General features: G+C 35.8%; 1 protein-coding gene across 2 annotated transcripts in view; it reads right to left on the bottom strand.

Annotated features, from left to right (window-relative positions):
• Positions 1-20,178, bottom strand: part of ABCA6 (ATP binding cassette subfamily A member 6) — a 64,012-nt gene extending 43,834 nt beyond the window's left edge. The window contains exons 1-9 of one of the 2 annotated variants that reach the window (XM_005597238.4): positions 19,746-20,178; positions 19,231-19,309; positions 18,602-18,702; positions 17,108-17,312; positions 15,961-16,122; positions 14,382-14,485; positions 13,776-14,002; positions 10,694-10,835; positions 9,691-9,876 (exon numbers count right to left, since the gene is read on the bottom strand). In XM_005597238.4, coding sequence (XP_005597295.1) covers positions 9,691-9,876; positions 10,694-10,835; positions 13,776-14,002; positions 14,382-14,485; positions 15,961-16,122; positions 17,108-17,312; positions 18,602-18,697 — 1,122 coding nt within the window. In that variant the 5' untranslated portion in view covers positions 18,698-18,702; positions 19,231-19,309; positions 19,746-20,178. Of the gene's footprint in view, positions 1-9,690; positions 9,877-10,693; positions 10,836-13,775; positions 14,003-14,381; positions 14,486-15,960; positions 16,123-17,107; positions 18,086-18,601; positions 18,703-19,230; positions 19,310-19,745 lie in introns of both variants that reach the window. The other variant, XM_023652146.2, reaches the window with a different exon arrangement.
• Between the last annotated feature and the right edge of the window lie 5,930 nt (positions 20,179-26,108).

The raw sequence follows: 26,108 nt of genomic DNA, 5'->3' as shown, positions 1-26,108 counted from the left end.
GGCTGAGTTGACATTTGAAGATCGATCAATGTAATTCAACATACAACAGATTGAAGGAGAAAATAACGTGATCAATCTAATAGATTCAGAAAAGTGTTTGATAAAATTCAATATCTGCTTATAATAAAGAAAGACTCCTCACAAACTAAGAAGATAAGAAATCTTCCTTAATCTGATGAATTAGAGTACAAAGACCAATGCCAAAAATCATGCTTAATTGTGAAACGTTGAAAGCTTTTCCTTTGCCTGTATTTCTATTCAACATTGTACTAGAGATCTTAATCTGTACAATAAGGCAAGAAAAACAAGTAAACAGCATAAAGATTGCAAAAGGAAAAAATGAACCATCATTATTTGTAGACAACATGATTATATATAAAGCATCCCAAGGTAAAACCCAGAAAAATAACTAGATTCAATAAATGAACATAGCAAGAATACTGAATACAATGCCAATGTACATAAATCAGATGCATCTCTCTACATTAACAACAAACATTTAGAAATAAGAATTTAAACATAGATGCTACTTATAACGGCATCAAAAGTATCAAAAACTTTGCAATAAATCAAACAAAAATGTGCAAGACTCTATACTTAAAATTAAAACAATTACTAAGGGAAAATGAATGTGAGGATATATTCATGACAAAAAAAAGTGTTAATTTTCCCCAAATGGATGAAAAAGTCAACTTCACCAAAATCTCAACAGTTTTGCACAAACACACACACATACGTGTGTATAACTTCATAAGTTAATTCTAAAATTTACATCATTGCAAAGAACCTAGATTAGAAAAGACTCTCTTGAAAAAGAAAATAAAGTGGTAAAATTGTTACTACCAGATATCAAGACATATTATAAAGCAAAACAATTAAGACAATGTGTCAGCAGTGCAAGGATAGACAGATGGGTCCAGACATGATTGGTTGAGTTGTGACAAAAGAAATATTGCAATTCATCTGGGGAAAGGATGATCTTTTAAATAAATAGAGCTGAAGTAATTGGATGTCAGTGTAGAAAAATTAATATTGTCTCTGCCTATAGATACACAAAAGTTATTTTGAAGTGGATTTTATATCCAAATGTAAAAGCTGAATCAATTGAACTTCCAGAATAAAATGTAGGATAATATCTTTATAATCTTGGGGTATTCAATAATTTCTTAAAGATACAAAAGCTCTCTACATGAAAGAAAAACTTGACAAACCAGACTTTATCAAAATTAAGAAATTTTGTTCATTAAGAGCACCATTAAGATAGCAAAAATGTCAGCAGCAAATAACTGAAAAATGTCTCATATCCAGTATATATAAGGAATTTGTATGAAGCAATAGGAAAAGAGAAAACTCAGTAAAAAATGGGGAAAAGACCAGGAGAGGCATTTTATAATAGAGAAAATACAAAAAGCCACTAAGCATATGAAAAAGTATTCAACTTAGTCAATAATCAGGAAAATGCAACTTAACACCACAACAATATATTATTACATATCTACCAGAATGGCTAAAATTTGAAAGACTGACAATTCCAAACAGTGGTGAAGATCTGGAGCAACTGAAACACTGTTGGTGCAAAAGTAAATTGATGCAACCACTTTGGAAAAAAATTTGGCAATAGCTGTGAAGATTAAGATATACATACTCTAGGTCCCACTATTTAACTCCTAGATCTATACCAAATAGATTTGATTGTCCATGTTCAACAAGAAATATGTATAAGAATGTTTTTTTGCAGAGTTACTCATAATAGTCAAAAACTGGAAAATATTGTTGTCCATCAGTAAGAAAATCTATAGTATATTTGCACAATAGAATACTACATAACACTATAATATAACTACACACAAACCATGGATGACATCTAAAAACGTAATTTGGAGACAGTGTCAAGACGGCAGCATAGGTGGACTCTGAACTCACCTCCTCCCGTGGACACAACAAATTTACAACTACTCTTGGAACAATTACCCCTGAGAGATAACTGAAAACTGGATAATAAAAGAACCTCTGCAACAGGGACAGTGCTGATTTAGGTGGAAGAGGCCAAAATTCATTTATGGAGAGAAAAAAAGCCACCTTCACCAGGCACGGTGCTTCACAGCCAGCCTGGAGCAATCCTAAGGTACGAAGCCTTCCCTGGAGGATTGAGGGTTCTGAGTGGGGGAACACTAATGCTATAAGCAGCTTTTAGACTCAGCACAACTGAGACAAGTGTCATAATACCTGGCTTTGCTGGCTACTAACTACAACAGGGAATACCACCAGAAAAGCTATTGGACACAAGCGGGGTAAAGCCTGGTATAAAGGGCCCATGCACAAATTCAACTGTTTTGGGAAGCAACCTAAAATCAGCAGAAAGAAAAGTGCACAGTCCTTTGGTAAAAAGAGACTCACCTGATAGGTTTTGGATGCATCTCGGTGAGAAGTAAGACCACTCTAGGGACTGAGACATTAGCAACAGCCGCCATTATTGTGCCCTAGTACAGGCATGCTGACACAGATGCTGGCAGACACCATTGGAGTTCTTCCTCTGGCCTATTAGACCAGGTCTGACCCACCCACCCAGTAGAGCACCAATTTGATGCAGTTCAGCCAGGGCAGGCAGCCCACCCTAGAGACCAGCCCCACCAAACAGCAAGCCCTCAGGCAATTTGTGGGCCTGCATAGGCAGGGTGTCTGGAACCTCTTCAGCAGGGCAAGTGGGTCTGCCTCTGTGGGCCAGAGCATGTGCAAAGAGCGGGTGGAGTGTGTGGGGCATTGGTGGAGTGTGGGGAGCCTCTGCAGTGGAGTGATTAGGTCCACTTCAGTGGGTAGGGGCATGCACAGAGGATAGGACTGTGTTGACTGGGTATATGGTCCTGTGGGCAGTGGGGCTTGTCAGTTGCAGAAGACTTGTGCTTCTCAAGCAGCCACATAAGGGATCAGCCCCACTTTCCAAAGCCTGAAACAATTGGGTGCTCCCATGCCTGGAGCCAGCCCCACTCAGGTGCAATCCTGAGAGAGTTGACAATAGCCTTATAGGCCAGAATTGACCTATAAGGTCAACAATTGACTGCCCCTGAGCATAGCAACCAGCCATGCTGGGGGCCTATTGAGTTAACAGAAAAACTGCAACAGGAATGTGCTACTTGACCTTGCAGCCAACTGTGCTCAGGCGCCCCACACCTGACAAAGTGACTGAAGGGTCCATAGCAATCACATGCAGTTGAGCATTACAACCAGCCATCCAGGGAGACAGCCTAGCCTCCCTGGGCACCTGCAGCAAGACTAACCCTGCCACAACAGAAGGACATATGTAGTCCACACAGGGGACACTCCTGAATTTGGAAGTGGTGATGAGAAGGAAGCACACTGCTGGTCTTCATAAGGCATCTCTTATATAAGTCCATCTCTTAAAGATCAGGAGACATAGCTGACCAATCTAATACATAGATAGAAGCACAGAGAAACAGGCAAAATGAGGAGACAAAGGAATACATTCCAAGCAAGGAAACAGGACAAAAACCCAGGAAAAGAACTATATGAAACAGAAATAAACAATCTATCTGACAAAGAGTTCAAATAAAAAGTCATAAGGATGCTCACTGGTCTTGGGAGAAGAATGGATGAACTCAGTGAGAACTTCAACAATGAACTGGAGAATATAAAAAAGAATCAATCAGAAATGAAGACTACAATACCGGAAGTGAAAAATTCACTAGAGGGACTCAATAGAGTAAATGACACAGAGGAACGGATGAGCAAGCTGGACCAAAGACTAGAGGAAATCACTGAAGCTGAAGAGAAAAAAGAATGAGGACAGTCTACGGGTCCTCTGGGACAACATCAAGCACACTAACATCCGTATTATAGGTGTCCCAGAAGGAGAAAAGAGAGACAAAGGGCAAGAGAATCTATTTGAAGAAATAATACCTGAAAACTTTCCTAACCTAAGGAAGGAAACAGACATGCAGGTATGGGAAGCACAAAGAGCACCAACAAGATAAACCCAAGGACCCCACACCAAGACACATTATAATTAAAATGTCCAAAATTAAAAATTCACTTCTCAGAAGAAACCTTACAGGGTAGAAAGGGGTGGCATGATTTATTTAAAAAGTGTTGAAAGGAAAAAACTTACAGCCAAGAATACTCTACCCAGCAAGGTTATCATTCAGAATGGAAGGAGAGATAAAGAGTTTCGTAGACAAGCAAAAACTAGAGGAGTTTATCACCAAGAAACCATCCTTACAAGAAATGCTAAAGGGACTTATTTAAGTGGAAAATAAAAGGCCACAATCAGGAATAAGAAAATTATATTTAAAAAAGTAATAAAATCACTGGTAAAGGCAAATAAATAGTAAAGGTTGCAGATCAACCACCTATGAAGCTAACATCAAAGTCAAAAGACAAAAGCACTAAAATTATCTATTTCCATGATAAAAGGATAACGGATAGACATACACACAAAAAGAGGTTAAATATGATATCAAAAACATAAAATGTGGAGGAGAGAGATAAAAGGGTAGAGATTTTTGAAAGAGGTCAAACTAAAGAGACCTCAACTTAATATAGATTGCTATATACTTAGGTTATTATATGTGAACCTCATAGTAATCACAAATCAGAAACCTGTAATAAATACACAGAAAATTAAAAGAAAGGAACTCAAACATAATACTAAAGAAAGCCATCAAAACACAAGAGAAGAGGGCAAGAGAAGATGAAAAGAGCAGAGAAGAGCTACTGAAACACCCAGAAACAAAAAGTAACAAAATGGCATAAATACATATTTATCAATGGCTACTTTAAATGTCAATGCACTAAATGCTCCAATCAAAAGGTATAGGGTGGCCAATGGGATAAAGAAAACAAGACCCTTATATATGCTGCATACAAGAGACACACTTCAGACTTAAAGATACTAACAAACTAAAAAGTAAAAGGATGGAAAAAGATACTCCATGCAATTGGCAAAGAAGAGAAAGCAGGGGTAGCAATACTTATATCAGACAAAATCGACTTTAAAACAAAAACTGTAACAAGAGACAAAGAAGGCACTACATAATGATAAAGGGAACAATCCAACAAGAGTATATAACACTTGTAAATATCTATGCATCCAACATAGGAACACCTAAGTATACAGAGCAGTTATTAACAGACATAAAAGGAGAAATAGACAGTAACACAATAATAGTAGGGGACTTTAACACTCCACTTACACCAATGGATATATCATCCAAACAGAAGTTCAATAAGGAAACATTGGCCTTAAACAACACATTAGACCAGATGGACTTAGTAGATATACATAGAACATTCCATTCAAAAACTCCAAAATACACATTCTCTTCAAATGCACATGGAACGTTCTCCAGGATTGATCACATATTAGGCCACAAGTCTCAATAAATTTAAGAAGATCGAAATAATACCATACATCTTTTCTGACCACAAAGCTATGAAACTAGAAATCAACTACAGGAAGAAAATCAGAAAAGCCACAAAAATGTGGAGATTAAACAATGATTAGGTCAATAAGAAATCAAAAGGAAAATCAAAAAATACCTGGAGACAAATGAAAATGAAAATATGACATGCCAAAATCTATGGATACAGCAAAAGCAGTTCTAAGAGGGAATTTTGTAGCAATTCAGGCCTACCTCAACACAGAAGAAAAATCCCAAATAAACAATCTAACAGTGCACCTAAAGGAACTGGAAAAAGAAGAACAAACAAAGCCCCAAATCAGCAGAAGGAAGGAAATAATAAAAATCAAAGCAGAAATAAATGAAATAGAGACCACAAAAAAAAAATAGAAAAAATTAATGAAACCAAGAGCTGGTTCTTTGAAAAGATAAACAAAATTGACAAACCTTTAGCTAGACTTGCCAAGAAAAAAAGAAAGAAAGCTCAAATAAATAAAATCAGAAATGAAAGAGGAGGAATTACAACAGATACCTCAGAAATACAAAAGATTATAAGAGAACACTATGAAGCTACACGCCAACAAATTGGATAACCTAGAAGAAGTACATAAATTCTTAGAATCATACAACCTTCCAAAACTGGACAAGAAGAAGTAGAGAATACGAATAGAGAAATCACCAGTAAGGAGATCAAAGCAGTAACCAAAAACCTCCCAAAAAATAAAAGTCCAGGACCAGATGGCTTCCCTGGTGAATTCTACTAAACATTCAAAGAAGACTTAATATCTACCTTTCTCAAACTCTTCCAAAAAATTTAAGAGGAGGGGAAGCTTCCTAACTCATTCTACAAAGCCGACATTATTCTGATACCTATCCAGACAAGGACAACACAAAAAAGAAAACTACAGGCCAATATCACTGCTGAACATCAATGCAAATATCCTCAACAAAATATTATCAAAATGAATATAACACATTAAAAAGATCATACATCACGATCAAGTGGGTTTTATTCCAGGAATATAGGGATGGTTCAACATCCACAAATCAATCAACATGATACACCACATTAACAGAATGAAGAATAAAAATCGCATGAACATCTCAATAGATGCAGAGAAAGCATTTCACAACATAAAGCATCCATTTATGAGAAAAACTCTAAATAAATTGGGTATAGAAGGAAAATACCTCAACATAATAAAGGCCATCTATGACAAACCCACAGCTAATATCATTCTCAATGGAGAAAAACTGAAAGCTATCTCTCTAGGAACAGGAACCAGACAAGGATGCCCACTTTCACCACTCTAAGTTAACATAGTATTGGAAGTCTCGGCCAGAGCAATCAGTCAAGAAAAGGAAATAAAAGGGATCCATACTGGAAAGGAAGAAGTGAAACTGTCACTGTTTGCAGATGAGATGGTTTTATATATAGAAAAGTCTATAGAATCCACTAAAAACTTTTAGAAATAATAAATGAATATGGTAAAGTTGCAGGATACAAAATCAACATACAAATCAGTTTCATTTCTATACACTAACAACGAAGTAGCAGAAAGACAAATTAAGAATACAATCTCATTTATAATTACAACAAAAAGAATAAAATACCTGCGAATAAACTTAACCAAAGAGGTGAAAGATCTGTACACTGAAACTATAAAACATTGTTGAAAGAAATGGAAGACGCAAGGAAATGAAAAGATATTCCATGCTCTTGGATTGGAAGAATTAACATATTTAAAATGTCCATACTTCCTACAGCAATCTACAGAGTCAATACAATCCTTATCAAAGTTCCAACCACACTTTCACAGAAATAGAACAAAGAATCCCAAAATTTATGTGGAACAACAAAAGACCCCAAATACCCAAAGGAATCCTGAGGAAAAAGAACAAAGCTGGAGGTATGACACTCCCTGATTTCAAAATACACTACAAAACTATAGTGACCAAAACAGCATGGTACTGGCAAAAAAACAGATCAACGGAACAGAATTGAGAGCCCAGAAATAAACTCACACATCTTTTGACCGCTAATTTTGAACAAGGGAGCCAATAACATGCAATGGAGAAAGGAGAGTCTCTTCAATAAACGGTGTTGGAAAAATGGGACAGCCACATTCAAAAGAATGAAAGTAGACCATTATCTTATACCATACACAAAAATTAACTCAAAATGGATTAAAGACTTGAATGTAAGACCTGGAACCATTAAACTTCTAGAAGAAAACAGGTGCAGTGCGCTCTTTGACATCGGTCTTAGTAGCATATTTTCAAGTACTATGTCTGACCAGGAAAGGGAAACAAAGAAAAAATAAACACGTGATTACGTGAAACTAAAAAGCTTCTGCACAGCAAAGGAAATCATCAACAAAACGAAAAGACACCATAACAACTGGGAGAAGATATTTTCAAACCATATACCTGATAAGGGGTTAATACCTAAATATATAAAGAATTCATGCATCTCAACACAAAAAAAACTAACACCCCAATTAAAAAATGGGTAGAAGATCTGAACGGACATTTCTCCAAAAAAGATATATGGATGGCCAACAGGCACATCAAGAGATGTTTAACATCACTAATTATCAGGGAAATGCAAATCAAAACTACCATGAGATATCACCTCACTCTGATCAGAATACCTATAATTAACAAGACAGGAAACAATGTGTTAGAGAGGATGTGGAGAAAAGGGAACTCTCATAGACTGCTGGTGGGAGTGCAAACTGGTGCAGCCACTATGGAAAACAGTATGGAGATTCCTCAAAAAATTAAGAATAGAACTACCATACGATCCAGCTATTCCACTGCTGGGTATTTTCCAAAGAACATAAAAACACAAATGCATAAACATACATGCACCTCCATGTTCATTGCAGCATTATTCACAATAGTCAAGACTTGGAAGCAACCTAGGTGCCCATCAAGGGATGAATGGATAAAGAAGATGTGGTACATATACACAATGGAATACTACTCAGCCATAAAAAACTATGAAATCTGGTCATTTGTGACAACATGGATGGACCTTGACAGTATTATGCTAAGTGAAATGTCAATGGGAGAAAGTCAAATACCATATGATCACACTCATAAATGGAAGTTAAAAACAACAACAGACAACCACATAGAGACAGAGGTTGGACTGGTGGTTACCAGAGGGGAAGTGGGCAGGGAGCGGGGTGAAAGGGTTGATTAGCTACATGTGTATGGTGATAAACTGTAATTAGTCTTTGGATAGTGAACATGATGTAATCTACACAGAAATCGAAATATAATGATGTATGCTTGAAATTTATATAATGTTATAAATCAATGTTACCACAATAAAAAAAATTAAATTTTAAAAAGTAAAAATATAATGTTGAGTGACAAAAGACAGAATCTCAAAAATATGCTTTGTACAAAGCACTTATATAAAGTTCAAAATAGGCAAAACTAAAAAGTTATATTTATAAACACCTATTTAAGTGACAATGAAAAGCAAGGAAGTGATTATCATAAAACTTTTACCTTTAGGAGGAAGGAGTTTTGGAAGAGCTTCTGGGCTTGTGGCAACAGTCTATTTCTTGATCTAGTTCAAGAGTACTTTGATATATTTATAATTATTTGTCAAACTGTATATTTATGTCTTGAAAGCTTTTCATATTTGAGGTTTCAAAAAGAGGTTTATACAACAATTTTTAATAAATTAAGAGAATGCTTTCATTATATGAAGTAAAAAGAAAGGTAAATTTTGCATATAGAAAAAAACTGGAGAAAATATTTCAAAATGAAAATACATCAGAGATATGAAAATCTGCCTTATTCAAGATTTTCTTGTTCAAGTCTCCTTGGGAGATAAACATTTTTCTACAATGTAATAATATTTTCAAATTTAGCTTCACAGTAGAATTGTTTAGAACAAAACCTCTTAAGCTAAAATAGTGTTGATTATGAGCAGTAATGAAGTATCAAATTCTTTTTGAAAGTTCAAAAATTAATGAATCCAGGCTGGCCCAGTGGCATAACGTTTAAGTTTGCCTGCTCTGCTTTGGTGGCCAGGGGTTTGCCAATTCGGATCCCGGGCACAGATCTACACACTGCTTATTAAGCCATGCTGTGGCAGGTGTCCCACATATAAAGTAGAGGAGGATGGGCACCGATGTTAGCTCAGGGCCAATCTTCCTCAACAAAAAGAGGAGGATTGGCAGCAGATGTTAGCTCAGGGCTAATTTTCCTCAAAAAATAAGTGAATAAATAAACCAATTAACTATGCTCTTACCTGAGTCAGTCCAGCAGTGAAGGCAAAGGGGCTAAAAATACTCAAAATCCACTCCAAAGATGAAGGAATTTGTCTATAAAATGTAGTGAATCCCATACACCCCCAAAAGAGAGTGAGGAGAAACACAACCAAATTGGTGAGGACAGTTTTCTTTAACAACACACTCATCAGGAATGCTAAAGCTATCTGAAAGAGAGAGAAGACAACTAGCTGTGACATAGGTTTAATTCTCCGAGAATCATTGGCAGCACAATAAAATAAGGATCTCTATATCATAACATAAATATTTATCGATGAGACAGTGATGAAAATATTAAGGCGTAATTATGCTCAGTCCTTCTCTCAAACCCTTTGCAAAGAGGATCCTTATTTACACTCTCAAATGCTGGGCTTCTGTTATGAGGAAATGGTGGAAAAAGCTGAGTGAAGAGCCGAGGAAAGGATAGAAATGCACAACTAGAAAGATTGAAAGAAACTAAATTAATATATTAACCAATTTAATTAATAATATAATATATCTACATACCCTCTGCAGAAACACCCTGAAAGGTGGAAGAAATTAGAAGCTTTGGTTCAGAGGAGGAGAGTGGTGTAGGAAGTAAGCGCAAGGTGGGGTATTAGAGGGAGAAGAGATATTGTGAAAAGCTATCATGCGATGAGTGACCTTTGGGGAAAAAAAGATGGGTCTACCCCCTCAAGAGCATCCTCATTAATCCTCCAGAAAGGACTTTGAAATTTTGAGAGTCAAGATAATTGTTTTGATCCATCATTTCATTAATTCAGACCGGTATGCCAAAAAGAGGTCCAATTTTATTTGGGTTACATCATTTTCACATACCCGTAGAGATTTTCTCAAGCAAACACACACATACACACATACACACACACACACACAAAATGGATATGAAAGAAGTGACTGCAGCAGCCTGCTGAGACATCTAATTTTTGCTACATATAATTAAGATCTAAAGCAGAGAAAGTGGTAATAAATGTATGAACTTACCAAAGATAAGCCATATAAGAAAAAGAGTGTAAATATGACCATGAAGCCTGTCATGACTATGATTTGGGCAGATGTTATGATAGTTGTAATCATTATGGAAATAATGAAGATGAAGCCAGCATAGATCAAACCCCAAGAAAGCCTAAATAAAGACAAAAAGTTATTTCAATTATTTTAACTTATTTCATAAGAAGAAATATTTAAAACATGCAAAAATTGTCTAAAGAATAGTACAAGGATTACCTTTGTACCTGCCACCTAGATTAATAACTAAAATATTACTAATATTACACTGGCATGGCTGTGCAGGTGTCTACTAGCTAGGTATCAGCTCTGTATTCACAGATTGTATAAGTAGTATGGACATTGTATCAATAGTATCATCTTGTATGTATTCTTTCACAACTTGCCTTTATAAATCAGTACATACAATAGCATACACTGCTGTATAATATTTTGTGGTATGAATATATCCCAATGTTCTCCTGCCTATGGATATTTAGGTTGTTTCCAGTTTTTATTTCTAATGCAATGTTGCTAAGAACATTCTTGTACTTGTCTCGCTTGGTAAAATGAATAAAAACTTCTCCAGGGTAAAATTGCTGAATTAAAGGAAATAAAACATTTTTTTAAATCTTCAGCTTTATTGTAAATTGTCAGTGTTCTAATTGTAGAACTGGAAGGAAACTTAACAGCTGCTGATCCATCAAGTAACCATGGAAGCTGACCATTCTTGAGGATCCCAGCCAGCAGCACCTCCACCCTCTTGAGTAGTAGGAAATTGACATTTCATAACTGCACTAAGCCCATTCCATTCTTGCTATTTCTATTCATGCTTTCTTTATTTAAACTGATATAAATTATGGTACGCCCTTAAGTAGTTCACATTGTTTTGCTTTAGATGTGCTGGTAGCCACATTTTTGTGAGGTGGTTATTAAGAAGTAGTATTCAATTTTAGATCTGACAAGCCTGCACAGTATTTTAGTCCAAGTTTCTCATTTTACAGATGAGTAAATCGTGGTCTCTATTGCTGATTAATGGGCCTATTCAAGGTCGACAAAGCAAATCAATAACAAAGCTAGGATGCTGCTGCAGGCCTTCACTCAGTGCAAAGCTCTTCCCTCTACATAGAGCTGCCTAACTAAATAAGAATTCAACAGCTGAGGAGAACAGCAAACGTGCCGAAGTCAGGAACTTGCATCGATATGTCCCAGTAGAACGTGTTTACCGCTTATTTGATTTCTTTTCAAATTTTATGTCATTACAATGATTCAGGCTGTGTTAGAAACATCAGCATTTTTGAGAAAGCATACCACATTCCGCAGAATCCACTTCCTGAGTATAGATGGGAACTACTGTAGGTAGGAATTGAAAAACCTTAGGGTAAGGGAATTACAAATGAAGGAAATTAAAACATTACCTAGAAAAAGGAACTGGTTGCAAAGAGCTGAGGGGATCTGGGGAAACGTTAATAAACCTAGGAAAACCTTCACGATAAATACAAAGCAATTCAGACATCACACTTGAAGAATAAATACTGATTACATTCACATTTATTACATTAGTAAAAAAAAGCCTGTCATAAAATTTATTTCTGATAGACACCCTGCACTTAACAAAAATGTTCTAGAAAGTTTTTCCTTCTGAGTCTTAAGAATATACACATAAATTCATTTTGCTAAGTTTTAGGTCACATGTATACTAAGAAGCATTTATCCTGAGAGTGAATCGACATCTAAATATCCAATATCTTTCTGATTTTGACCTAGAGTTGACTTGTGCCTACCTAGTCTCAGGCGACTGCAGGGATGCTGTCCCACCGGACATGCCCTGAACTGAAAGACAATGCTTTTTACACAGATCCCCTCTCGCTTCCCTCCTAACACACTCCATCCATTCCTTTCCATTTCCCAAAGTTCCACTGCAAAACACTCTTTTCCTTTCTTTTTTTATTTCAAGACAGTTTCCTCTTTTATCTATTTTACAATTGATGTGTATTCGAATTAGAACTCTCTCTGTTAATAAAATATACTTTAAAAAAAGTTAGAATTTCTTAGCCCATAATTTTACTTCAGGAAACATGTGACTTGCAAAGAATTATTCAACAATTGTTCCTCATCCATTCCACATAGTTCCACATTTATAAAGAGTGTTTTCTTGATATGGGGAGTATACAGAGAAATACCTCCCAGGATTCAATATCAAAAAATGTGAGATTTCTTTTGGGGTTAAAATAAACAAATTATTTTTCCTTTTTTCCTTTTTTTTAGTATAGATATTACACCTGATTATATTGCAGAATTCTCTGCTTTGGCCTCCTGGAGGCTTAGAGTTTGTATGATTTGCATTGTTATCTGCTAAGCTTATTTATTATTTTGTTAGGTCTTTGTTTCTATTCCTCAATTATTTGTTTTTATTATAACAAATACACACATAGATACATACATATACATGTGTGTATGTATATATAGAGACATATATTTCAAAATCACTTTAAATCATTTCTGGAGTGAGGTAAGATATAAGTATGTCAATATATGAAGCAAACGCTCTTATTAAGCTCGTGCTACGTGCCATCCTATGTGTATATGCTGGGAACATTATGTAGCCTATCTTATTTAACTTCAATGTATGGTATTCAGTTGCTCCAAAAAATATAGCGCTGGTGACTAAACCTCTGAATACAAGCTAGTCATTATAGGATTATATTTTCTTCAACATGAGGAAATCTCAAGAAATCACGTGATAACTGTGGGCGGATTCATGGCATCTGGTTTGGCGTCCCAACTCTGGCACTCATCATCCATTTGACTTTGAGCAATTCTTTTATTCACTTTGTTCTTAACAGCTCCTCTGTCACAGCATTGGCTTAACATACTCATGGCACAGAAAAAATGCTCGGCAAATCATAACCACTATTTTGCATGGAAGAATTTAACAAAGACTAAATCAAAAAGTCAGAACAAAGGAAAAACGTAGCCAGCATATCAGGTTTCAATCATAATGTTCTGAAACAACAATGCTTTTTCACTGCTTCTTAATTTTTCTTATTCATTTGTATTACTTGAATCGGTCACTCACCAGAATGCTGAATCTTGTAGACCCATCATTTTCATTAAATCCTTACTCTTTTTTCTCTCTTTTGTAACACTGAATGATAAAAAATATATAAATGGCGAGAAGTAAAGCAAGCAGCAGAAAATAAACATCTCATTTTGAAGGATGTTTTTAGAAATAAAAGGTAATGTCTTCATATTTATAGCAGTAACTGACATCAATTCCTCCATCACAGAGTGATTTGTCGTGATCTAAAGAAGGGTTCAAACAAACAAAATCATTATTTAAAGTAGAGAAACGTGAAATCAATAAGCTACGGGGATTGTACCAATGTCAACTTCCTGGTTTTAATATTGTTCAATGGTTATGCAAGATATTAGCATTAGGAGAAATTGGGTGAAGGGCACACAGATCTCCCTGTACATTGTTTTTGCAACTTCCTGTCATTCTGTAACTAGTGGAAACTTTAAAGCTAAAAAGGAAAAGCAATGTGTTCCTTTGCCTAAATCCAGTTTCAGCATTTCTATACCTGCTTCATTATATAAACATATGAAAACCTGAGTATTTTTCATCTTTCACCAAAGTCTTGATGCTTCTGGAATTAGTTTACATTATTAGAACTTTTCTTACTTCTATAATAGCAGCATTAATTGCAGCTTGTAAAGTCACGAATCCTCTATTCCAGTATTTGGCCAGTGAACATGAAAACCCGTAACGTGTATCCCAGCAATGAGCTGTGAGCACAAAGAAAAGCATAACCAACATTATGAGATGAGAGTAATTGGAGAATAAGAAACAAGAATCCAAGAGGAAATAGTATAGACAAGGTTCCAGTAGTCAGAACTTTTAACCACTTAGAAAAAAGAAGCCAATGAAAGTTCTTAACAAGACAATTTTATTCATGGAGACCATAGCATGCATAGGAAGTCTTGAAAATTGAAAAGAAGATGAAAGAAAACATTCTGTTCCAATCATACTGAACTCCTTGCTGTGCCCAAAATGCCAAACACTCCACTGCTAAAACTTTTTTGTGCTCAAATGCTCTCCCTCCAGATGGATACCTGGCTCACTCCTTCCCTCCATCCTGATCTCTTTTCAAAAGTAAGATTATCATAGAGGTCTTGCCTGGCCATCATAAATAAAAATATCTAAAATAGCTCTTTCATCTCTATCTTCTACCCTTGTTTTATTTTATTTTGTTGCTTTATCACCACCTGGCAGAGTACATTGTTTTTCTCCTATGCCCGGTCCCTGCTTAGAATGATTCGTGCAAGCAGGTTCTGTATTTTGTTCACTTCGATCCTCAAGGTCAAGAACACTGCGAGACACACAATAGACGAAGTGAATGAATGGAAAAGAACCAATGCTATCAGTCACATCAATTCTGTTTCCTAACGGGTCCTCAAATCCCTTCGCCTCTCTCCTTCTCAGCTGCCTCCACTCTGGTGTAAGTCACCATCAGCTCACTAGTACATTTCGTGGCATGACTGACTCCTCTGCAATCCATTCTCTGGGCTATATATGCAGAGTGCCCCCTTAGGCCCTGCCCTGATTAAAGTACCTAATGGCTCTCCATCACCCTAGGTTTACAGGATGCCACGGGATCTAGCCCTTGAGTGCCTTTGGCCTCATTTTCTCATCACATTCCTTTTCGTGTTCTCTATTCAGTTTTACTGCTCTTCTTCCATATATATCAAAAGAAGCCCCTTTTCACATCGGGTCCTTCACACTGGCCTTTCTTCTGTCTGAAACCCAGTGCCTTGAGCATCTCACATGTGCTATTCTCTCTGATGTTAGTTTAAACATCACATCCCCACTTAGGACTTCTCTAATCCCACAGCTTATTAGGAACCCCTGGTCTAAGTCCCCCCAAGCCTCTTTCCTTGCCCTTGTCATTAACTGTTCAATATCTGTCCTTCCTGCTAGACTGGAATCCTCACCTGAGATTGGGACCTATCAGTCATGATCACCTTCTGCATCCTTCACAGCATACACCTGTGAGCTCACTATGTATATGTTGGATGACTTTATGATTTTTTGAGCATCATCCTCTAGCGGGAAGATATGACTGATCTTGGAATGGGTTCAGCAATAAAATGTGTTTTATTTTCTCATGTGCCATTGAAAGCATCTCTGTTGCCCATCCTGACCTGTTCCTTATGTTAAAAACATGAAAAATGCCATAATGATATTTTATATGGAAATTTACCTGAGAAAACTTCTTCCTTCAAAAATGGAATGGCATATCCCTGAATAAATTTTAACTTATAAGAGAAAGTGTCATTAAAGATGACTCCCACTACATATGGGAAATTGTCTAAAAGTAGTTCATCAATATGTTTTGGATTTGGTGCCCCAATGACTCTTCTTCCTGTGAATTACAATGTAAAAATAGACATGGAACATTGTTGAAGCATTTCACCAAAACAGAATGTGATATAACTGTGTCCTCATATATTTTCATTGGAATTAAAATCATTTTCCATTTAAATTAAACTTATCCCAAAGGCAAGAAGGGAAATTTTATTTTAATGTTTTAGGTTGTAGAAGCAGGAGACATGCATAAGTGTTTCCTTTTATTAAAGACAGGCATTGGGGCAAGTTTTAGGTACATAAAAAGATTATGCCAGGATATGTATGCATAAGATAATTGGTGCACATAAGAAATCAGAGTTACTGAAGCAAAGGAAACTCATATGATCTTTGCCTTATGCAGGAATCACAAAGTGACTCTATTTTTAATACACAGCAATTTCACCTGTTAGAAATTGAGGAATCAAAAGTAGATAGTCAGACCACATCCAACTTACCCATGAGTGAAATACACGCTTTGTTTATCTCAGTTACATAGCGACCTCATTTAGAATGGAGGCCTTTAAAGATGTTTACAAATTACACTAAACACAGACAGAATATCTTTAGATTATCCATTTTTACTTTTCATAGTTCTGAAATTATTGTTTAATATCCATAACTGAATTTCTTCTGTTATCATGTTTTTGCCTGAGTTATAAATCTTAATCATGTGTTTCCATGTTAAAAACACCCACATCCACCAATGGCATATTCCTCTTAGGCACTATTCTGCAAATCCAAAATTACGAACCTATAGTTTTAGTTAAATTCCAATAGAAACGTAGGCCTGCCTAAATTGGACCCCCATCAAGCTGAAAGGGTTTGAAAAGCTAATTGTTTTGAGAGAAAAAAAAAAAACACTAACCAAATTTGTATGATATCTTGATACCTAAATAATTAGCATAATGGATCACTGTAACTTCCAATTAAACATGTATACATCTTATCAAAAAGATATAAAATAATATCAGTAATTCTTTTTTTGCCATCAGTACACCTACCTTTCAAAAAGGGAGCAAGTGCCGTTTTATTCATTATCTGCTGAGTTATATTGGAGATCGGTGTATACACAACAATGATTGAAGAGCTATTAAATTTATCTACCCTTCCAAGATCCTGAGGAGGCATTTCAGGAAAATGCCTATTTTCTTTTAAATTTGAAAATAGGCCCATATACAGTCCTAGAAGTATTGGGAATCCCCATTCCTATAACACAGAAAAAAAAATTAGATTGTATTCCCTTAAGAGCTCAGTCAACACCAGAGAACTGTTGAGGACAAACTCTAATTTTGCCAGACAGTTGGATTCTCTTCGCTCTCCACTCTTCAGAGCAAAGGGAACCCAATGAAAGATATGAACTGAGATAGCTGCCACATATATTATTCTCCAATACTAGAAGTAAACTTTTTCGTTAAATCAAGAGCTGCTGCAGGAGCTACCGTAGAAACTAACAGGATGACTAACAGGATGACAATCTCCATATGCACAGACATCTGACTCTAGAGCCTATAAGAAACAGAGAATCTCAGATAGAGTTCATGGTGGCAAATAGCAACACTTTTGTCAGTTGTCATATCCTTGTGTTGGAAATCAAAGAAAATGAAAAGGAACTGAGTGGTAGAGACTGTTTCACTGATAGCAGTAATCTCTTCCCGCTTGCCACAATGGTAGACTACATTCCCAGTCTGGAAATTAAGTGAGACCAAGTGATTGAGTTCTGACCAGTGGGACGTGGGCAGAAGTGATATGTGCCACTTCAAGTCCTGGCTCATGGAACCTTGCACAATTTTCTATATTCTCTCCATCTCAGTTGTTCTACTTCCTGATCTTCTGACTGAATGCAGAGGATCCAGTGGCGGTCTCCAAGGCCTTGGGGGATGGCAGAATTTCTAGAGGAAGGCTGGGTCCCTGAATAACTGTGTGGAGAACATTCCTTCACCTTCTAACCCACTTCACTTTCACTGCCAACCTTATTCAAACTGTGAAAAGAGTGAAAAATAAATCTTTGCTGTGTTAAGCCAGTAAGATTTGGGGCTATTACCTGTAGACAGCCCACCTACCTAATTCAAACTGACAATCAGTCCTGTTACTTGGTCATAATTCCTGGAAGTAATCTCTGTGTAGAAAATTCATGGCCTTGAATATAAGTCCCCCAAAATCAAAATTCCTCCATTTCTGCTCAGCACTACTTATATTATTTCTTGACTATAAATATATTATGCGTAAATTATAGAAACTTTAACAGTTGCTGTAAGTTACATATAATTAAACTTTCACTTAATCTTCTTTTTTTAAAAATATGAGTTAATATTTTTACTCTTTACAATTTTGTTATTTTTCAGAACTGTTATGAGTCTCTCAATTCAACAGTTACAACTAGAGATGACCTCAAAATCAATAAATTCATTCTGCAACTTAAAATACAAAATAAGAGAATCAGTAGGCAATGAAATAGAATAGTGCTAACCGCAGAAGAAACAAACTTTCAAACGTACCCATGCGCTCTCTCTTTTCATCCTCCATTTCTTAAGAAAATTTTTGCACAGAAGTGCTTGAGTTTGTTGATACACACTTTTCCGTTTCATATGCATTTAGCCTGTTCATTAAATAAACGAGGAGAAAGTAAACATGGTGGAGAATTAACTAGAAAAATGAGTGTAATAAGGAAAACTTTGAACATCTTTTTAGGGAAACTATTTCCTATCTTTAAGAACTGCAAAAAAATGGATTTAAAGTATTATTTCAATAGTTCACGATTTTAAGATTTTTACATCAAATATACTCCCTGTAAGCTATTTGGGAGAGTGGGTAATGGTGGGGAGGTAGAATGGCTTTTTTCACAATCTTACAATAACATGGAATATTACAACAGAAAAAATAACAGTAGATTCCAGAACTTTTAAGATACTTCATATTTTTGACCTTTTATAAAAACATTCACCTATGTGAATAGAGTAACTGAATTGTATCTCATCCAATTAATAATTTCTTGTTTTTTGCATTTAATGAGAACTCCCAGTGCTAATCAAATTAGCATCAAAATTCTGACTACTTAGATTCATCTGAATAGTTCATTATGTCCATTAGATGTAACCCCAATGAAATGTTTTTTTATAGTATTTACCTTCCAGATTGGACGAAACAACTTATATCAAGAGTTAGGCTGTGAGATAACAATCCAGATTCAAACTTGAAAGTTGAGTCTGAGACACAGGAAGAACAAAATTATTTATCTCAAATTATTCAGAAGTCCCTGAATAACTGAGAAGACAAACTACAAAGTAAGTTTAGAGAAAAAAAAGACAAGGAAGAAAGAAATCACATAGGAAAGTAATTTTGCCTGAATGTTTGCACATAAACCAATGGAGACAATTTTTTTCAGATTTTATAAAATCAAAATTAGTTATCTTAGATTTGCATATCAAATACTCAGATAATTCTTGCTCAGCTAGCACAGAAGTAAATTTTTCTATTTTTCTATATTCTGTCATTGTATCTACACAATAAAAGATGGTTGGGAAAAAATTTTTAAATTTCACTATAAAACATAAATATTTGGAAACATCTGAAAAGTAAATTTATTTTAGCAGTGTCCATCCACATATTTGGCATAGCACAACAAAACAGAGCTTTACTTACTGTTAGGAAAATTACAAAAAGGACCCTGGAAGCACTGTCAGAGCACAGTTCTCCTTTCGTCTAACGCAACAATTAAAATTTCTTTATTGCACTTCTTCATTTATTCCTTAAGTGGGTAACTATTCCCAACTGCTCTGACCCAGGCTGGTTTCTGAAAAGGGATGTAGTCAGACCAGGCTGCACATGATGACCTTGTTTTGTTTTCTGTCTTTTTTTCCCCGAAGCCAATTATTCTGCAGGAAAATGACTGCTCCGTGGCTGGTTGGGAATAAAACAAGCCCTGTGTTTGTGACTTGGCCTTTCAACTCCAGGGATAAGGGGAACAATGGTAAACAAGGAAAACGAAACTAGCCCTTCAGACAGGATGAGACCGAGATGGGGGAAGAGCAGTAAATGAGTAAAAATAATAACCAAGCAAAGAGTTAATCTGTATGAGGAATCTTTAGCTGTGTTTTCCTTTTTTTATTTCACTACTAATGCCTAAACGCAACTGTCAATGATATACTTGGCTAATTTAGACCAAAGGGGCAGAACACGCTGGAGCTGATTTTTTTTTTTTTTTTTTTTTTTGCCTAATAAAGCTAAGCAATCCACAATCTGCCTTGCAGAAACACCTAAGTTGGACAAATGAAGAATTCTAAACAAATTCCTTTCTCTCACTCTGTTCATAGCAGATGCAGGATTTCATAAGGCAAATGAACAAACAAAAAGTAAGTGAATTGCTAAGGACTAAAAACATATACAAAGATTCAGGTCAATTTTTATGCATGAAACCTAGGAAAAGACCCTGAAATTTATTCAATTCCCATTGCATAGTCTATGTCTCTCTGTAAAGAGTTGCAAACATTTCTTGACCTGCCAAAGTAAATGGCAAAACAGGAAACCAAAGTCCATGAATTGGGAAATCTCAAATATTTGACATGGCTCCCAATCCACAGATGTTAATAATCATAAAGCTGAGAGATGTTCTGGAGAAAAGGGGGATAATTTTTTTAAAAACATTTAAAGCCATGATACTATATACATAGATTTCTCTCCTTGGTAATTAGTTCTATTTTTAAAAATAGTCAACAGTGAAATATTACATGTCTTTTACATTAGAAATGGCCAAAGCAAAGGTAATAAAGATGTTCTAAACGTCTTATAGTAGGGGGGAGGGTAGAAGGTCATAAACACTGTTACAATTTTGTATCAATAATAGGTCAATGGTCCAAACAAAAATTCTAAGTTTTTTCAAAATCACCTGGAATATAGTTTGGATTTTTCTTAATTTGGTTGTTGTTATTGTTGTTTCAGACCCTATATACCTTATTCTAGAAGTCATTTTCACTCTGCTTTTCTTACAATTGCATTAAAATTCACAACTACAATATCAAAAATTATTTAGATTAAATATATTTTACTTGTTTCACTTCTTATCATTGTTTCTTGTGTTTCTTTGTATTCCTCTTTCTTGACTTCTTTACTCTGATTTATTTTTATTTTCAGGGTCATTTCCCTCATTTAAACCTGAGGATTTCCCCCAAATTTGACCCAATATGAATAATGAAGTGCCTGATCTCCAGCTAGAAGCACATTGAAATGGTGTGTAAAATATATCTAAAATAGAAGTTCAGTTATATAACCAAACTTTAAATAAGGAGAAAAAAAGATAAAGGAAAGAAAGCAAGAATCAGTGGAAGACACAAAGAGAAAGGAAGGCACACTCTCAGGTGTTAAAAATGAAAAGGGAGGGGCCAGCCCGGTGGCTGAGTGGTTAAGTTCGTGCACTCTGCTGCAGTGACCCAGGGTTTCACTGGTTCGAATCCTGGGCATGGACATGGCGCTGCTCATCAGGCCATGCTGAGGCAGCATCCCATATGCCACAACTAGAAGGACCCATAACTAAGATTATACAACTATATACCAGGGAGCTTTGGAGAGAAAAAGGAAAAAAATAAAATCTTAAAGAAAAAAAAAATGCAAAGGGAGGGTCTAGCCCAGTGGTGCAGCAGTTAAGTTTGCATGTTCTGCTTTGACGGCCCAGGGTTCACCGATTCAGATCCTGGGTGTGGACCTGGCGCTGCTTGGCAAGCCATGCTGTGGCAGGAGTCCCATATATAAAGTAGAGGAAGATGGGCACGGATGTTAGCTCGGCGCCAGTCTTCCTCAGCAAAAAGAGGAGGATTGGCAGCAGACGTTAGCTCAGGGCTAATCTTCCTCAAAAAAAAAAAAGAAAGAAAAAAAAAGAAAAGGGAAACTAAAGCCAGAACTGTGAGTGGTATGTCAGAAACCCAGCAGTCCAAAGCGGTGTTTTAATAACCCAGTGACCTGGACTTGGTGCTTGACAGGATGCAAAGCTGGATTTCATATCTCTGCTTGAATCCAGAGGCTTCACAGGACTGTTTAGTGCTAGAAATAGAGATTAGAAAAACTTCACCAACTACCCCAAGGAAAAGAAAGGATGTGTATTCTTCGCCCAATCTCTGAGTTAAAAATTACATATCCTCCACAGAAAATGAAAAACTTAAGCATATGTAGCACACATCAGATACAGGACACAGGAGCGGGATCTGAATTTCTTTTCCCTGCATAGCAATGTGTCTAAGCACAATATCATTGCAGTTAGTACATTCATTCTGGAGCCAAACTTGGGTTTGAATTCTGACTCTGTCATAGCCATGTGACCTTGCACAATCTATTTAAACTTTTCCTTCTCTCAGTATTTTCATCCATAGAAATGGAGATAATAATAGTGCCTGTCTAAATAAGGTTATTGTGAGGATTAAATTTATTAATATAAGATCATAGAACAATGCCTAGAAAATTGTAACGGTTCAACAAATGTTACTTATTGCTGGCAATCTTCCTCCTCCTGTTCTTCATCATCATCATCATTGTCCTCCTTCTCTTTCTCCTCTTGTTACTACTATTATCCTGGATCCCCACAAAGAACATACAAACAATTCTATAGAGATATGTCCAGAATTCAGGGCAAAAAGCAACAGAATTAAAAAGAAATATTCCTCCTAGCAGCTAAGCTTATAATCAAAGGCCCACCATAAAACAGAATCAGCAGACCAAAAAGATGGGACTATTAGCAATCTCAAGAACCGAAGATGATAAAAATTATGACTGATTATAAAATATATATCTAAAGTATTAAAGAAGTAATATAAGCTAGTTAAAACAGGAGACAAGGAAAAGGAAGACTAATAGGTAAATTACCCATTAGAACTTATAGACATTTAAAGGGATTAATAATAGTTGGGATTAAAAATTAATGGATAAATTTTATATCACATTAGATACAGCTGAAAAGAAAATTAATAAAATAGAAATATATCTGGAGAAACAATATAAAATTTAGTGCAAAGACAGAACAAGATGAAAAAATATTGAAGCGAGGTTAAACGACATGTAAGATAGAATAGGGGTGTCCAGCGCATGACTAATAAGCATTTTATAATAAAGAAAATAAAGGGAAAAATAAGAGGAACGTTCAAAGATAAAATGGATGAAAATTTTCTGGAATCAAAGACATGAGCCCTCAGATTAGAAAAACAGTGTGTCCTGTGCAGAGTTAAAAACAAACAAAAATCTTTTTGTAGCGGATTTCTAGTTTCACATTGTTGTGGTCAGAAAAGATGCTTGGTATTATTTCCATCTTTTTAAATTAATTGAGACTTGTTTTGTGGCCTAATGTGTGATCTATCCTGGAGAATGTTCCATGTTCATTCAAAAAGAATGTGTATTCTGTGGGTTTTGGATGGAATGTTCAGTATATAACTACTATGTCCATTTGGTTGAATGTGTCATTTAAGGCCAAGGTTTCCTTGTTGATCTTCTGTTTGGATGATCTATCCATTGGTGTAAGTAGAGTGTTAAAGTCCCTTATTATAATTATGTTACTGTCTATTTCTCCTTTTATGTCTGTTAATAGTTGCTTTATATATTTAGGTGCTCCTATGTTGGGTGCATATATATTTACAAGTGTTATATCCTCTTGTTGGATTGTTCCCTTTATCATTATGTAGTGCCCTTTGTCTCTTGTTACAGTCTTTGTTTTAAAGTCTATTTCGTCTGATATAGTATTGCAACTCTGTCTTTCTTTTCATTGCCATTTGTATGGAGTATCTTTTTCCTTCCCTTCACTTTCAGTTTGTGAGTGTCTTTAGGTCGGAAGTGTGTCTCTTGTATGCAGCATATATATGGGTCTGGTTTTTTTTTTTTTTTAAAGATTTTATTTTTTCCTTTTTCTCCCCAAAGCCCCCCAGTACATAGTTGTATATTCTTCGTTGTGGGTCCTTCTAGTTGTAGCATGTGGGATGCTGCCTCAGCGTGGTTTGATGAGCAGTGCCATGTCCGTGCCCAGGATTCGAACCAACGAAACACTGGGCCGCCTGCAGCGGAGCGCACAGACTTAACCACTCGGCCACGGGGCCAGCCCCAAGGGTCTGGTTTTTTTTTTTTTTTTTTTTTTTAATCCATTAAGCCCCTCTATGTCTTTTGATTGGAACATTTAGTCCAATGACATTTAAAGTAGCTATTGATAAGTATGTAGTTATTGCCATTTTGTTACAACTTTTTTGAGTGTTTTAGTAGTTCTTCTCTGCTCCTTTCATTTTCTCTTGTCTCTTGTGATTTGATGGCTTTCTTTAGTAATATTTTTGGATTCCTTTCTCTTAATTATTTGTGTATTTATTATAGGTTTCTGGCTTGTGATTACCATGAGGTTCACATATAACAAGCTATGTAAATAAAAATCTATATTAAGTTGATGGTCTCTTAAGTTTGACCTCTTATTAAAAGCCCTATTCTTTTACTCCTCTTCTCCCACATTTTATGTTTTTGATATCACATTTGACCTCTGATAAGGGGTTAATATCCAAAATATATAAAGAACTCATACATCTCAAAAACAAAGAAGCAAACAACCCGATTAAAAAATAGGCAAAAGATTTGAACAGATATTTTTCCAAAGAAGATATATAGATGGCCAACAGGCACATAAAAAGATGTTCAACATCACTAATTATTAGAGAAATGAAAATCAAAACTACAATGAGATATCATGTGACACCTTTCAGAATGGCTATAATTAACAAGACAACAAATAAGAAGTGTTGGAGAGGATGTAGAGAAAAAGGGACTCTCATACACTGCTGGTGGGAATGTAAACTTGTCCGGCCACTTGGAAAATGGTATGGAAATTCCTCAAAAAATTAAGAATATAACTGCAAGGTGATCCAACTATTCCACTGCTCGGTATTTGTTTATCCAAAGACCACAAAAACATGAGTGTGTAAAGACATATGTGCCCCTATGCTCACTACAGGATTATTTACAATAGCCAAGACTGGGAAATAACCTAAGTGACCATCAAGGGATGAATGGATAAAGATGTGGTATATACACACAAAGGAATACTACTCAGGTATAAAAAAAGATGAAATATTGCCATTTGCAACAACATGGATGGACTTAGCAGGTATTATGCTAAGTGAAATAAGTCAGATGGAGAAAGTTAAATACTGTATGGTCTCACTCATAAGTAAGAGATAAAAACAACAACAAAACAAACAAACACATAGATACAGAGATTAGATTAGTGGTTACCAGAGGGGAAGGGACAACAGAGGAGGGCAAAAGGGGTGACAGGGCTCGTGTGTACAGGGATGGATGGTAATTAGTCTATGGGTGGTGAATGTGAGGTAATATACACAGAAATTGAAATATAAAGATGTATACCTGAAATTTATATAATGTTATAAACCAATGTTACCTCAATAAAAAAAGAAATCTTACGACTATTTTGCAGTGACCTTTCAAAATGTAAGAGAGAAACAGAGAGAGGAGAGAGGGAAATATTGAAAAACAATAAAATAGAAAAGACAGATTATCAATGAAGGACCAACACTTAGCCAAAAGATGTCATATAACAATAGAATAATGTCCTCAAAGAGCTGAGAGGAAATGAACTGTCAACCTCAAATTCTATACCCAGCTAAATGTGCATGAAATAAAGAGAAAGAATTTACCTCTTACACAGCCAGGCTGAAAGAATACTAAAGAATGTACTTCAGTAAAAACTAAAACAATAATTTTTAAAAAGCAAATTGAACTCAGACAGAAAGAATTGAGTGACAGAAGTGTTTGGTAAATAAGTTACCAAAACTAAATATTCCTGACTGTAAACAACAATTTTGTGGGAAAGGAAGCAGAACTTCCCATCAACCTACACATTTCTTCAGTCTCTGCTGATGGAATCTTAGAGATTTCTATGATTTTTTAGAGCTTTTTGTTCTTAGTTAAGAACAGAGACAGAGTTGGCATGGGAGTGGAGAACGTTAGGGGTTTTGACATGTGTTACATGTCATTGTT

This window comes from Equus caballus, chromosome 11 (assembly GCF_041296265.1).
Source record: "Equus caballus isolate H_3958 breed thoroughbred chromosome 11, TB-T2T, whole genome shotgun sequence".
NCBI classification, from domain to species: domain Eukaryota; kingdom Metazoa; phylum Chordata; class Mammalia; order Perissodactyla; family Equidae; genus Equus; species Equus caballus.
Note: the sequence above shows the minus strand (reverse complement) of the source record. Positions and strands in the feature narration are given on the sequence as shown.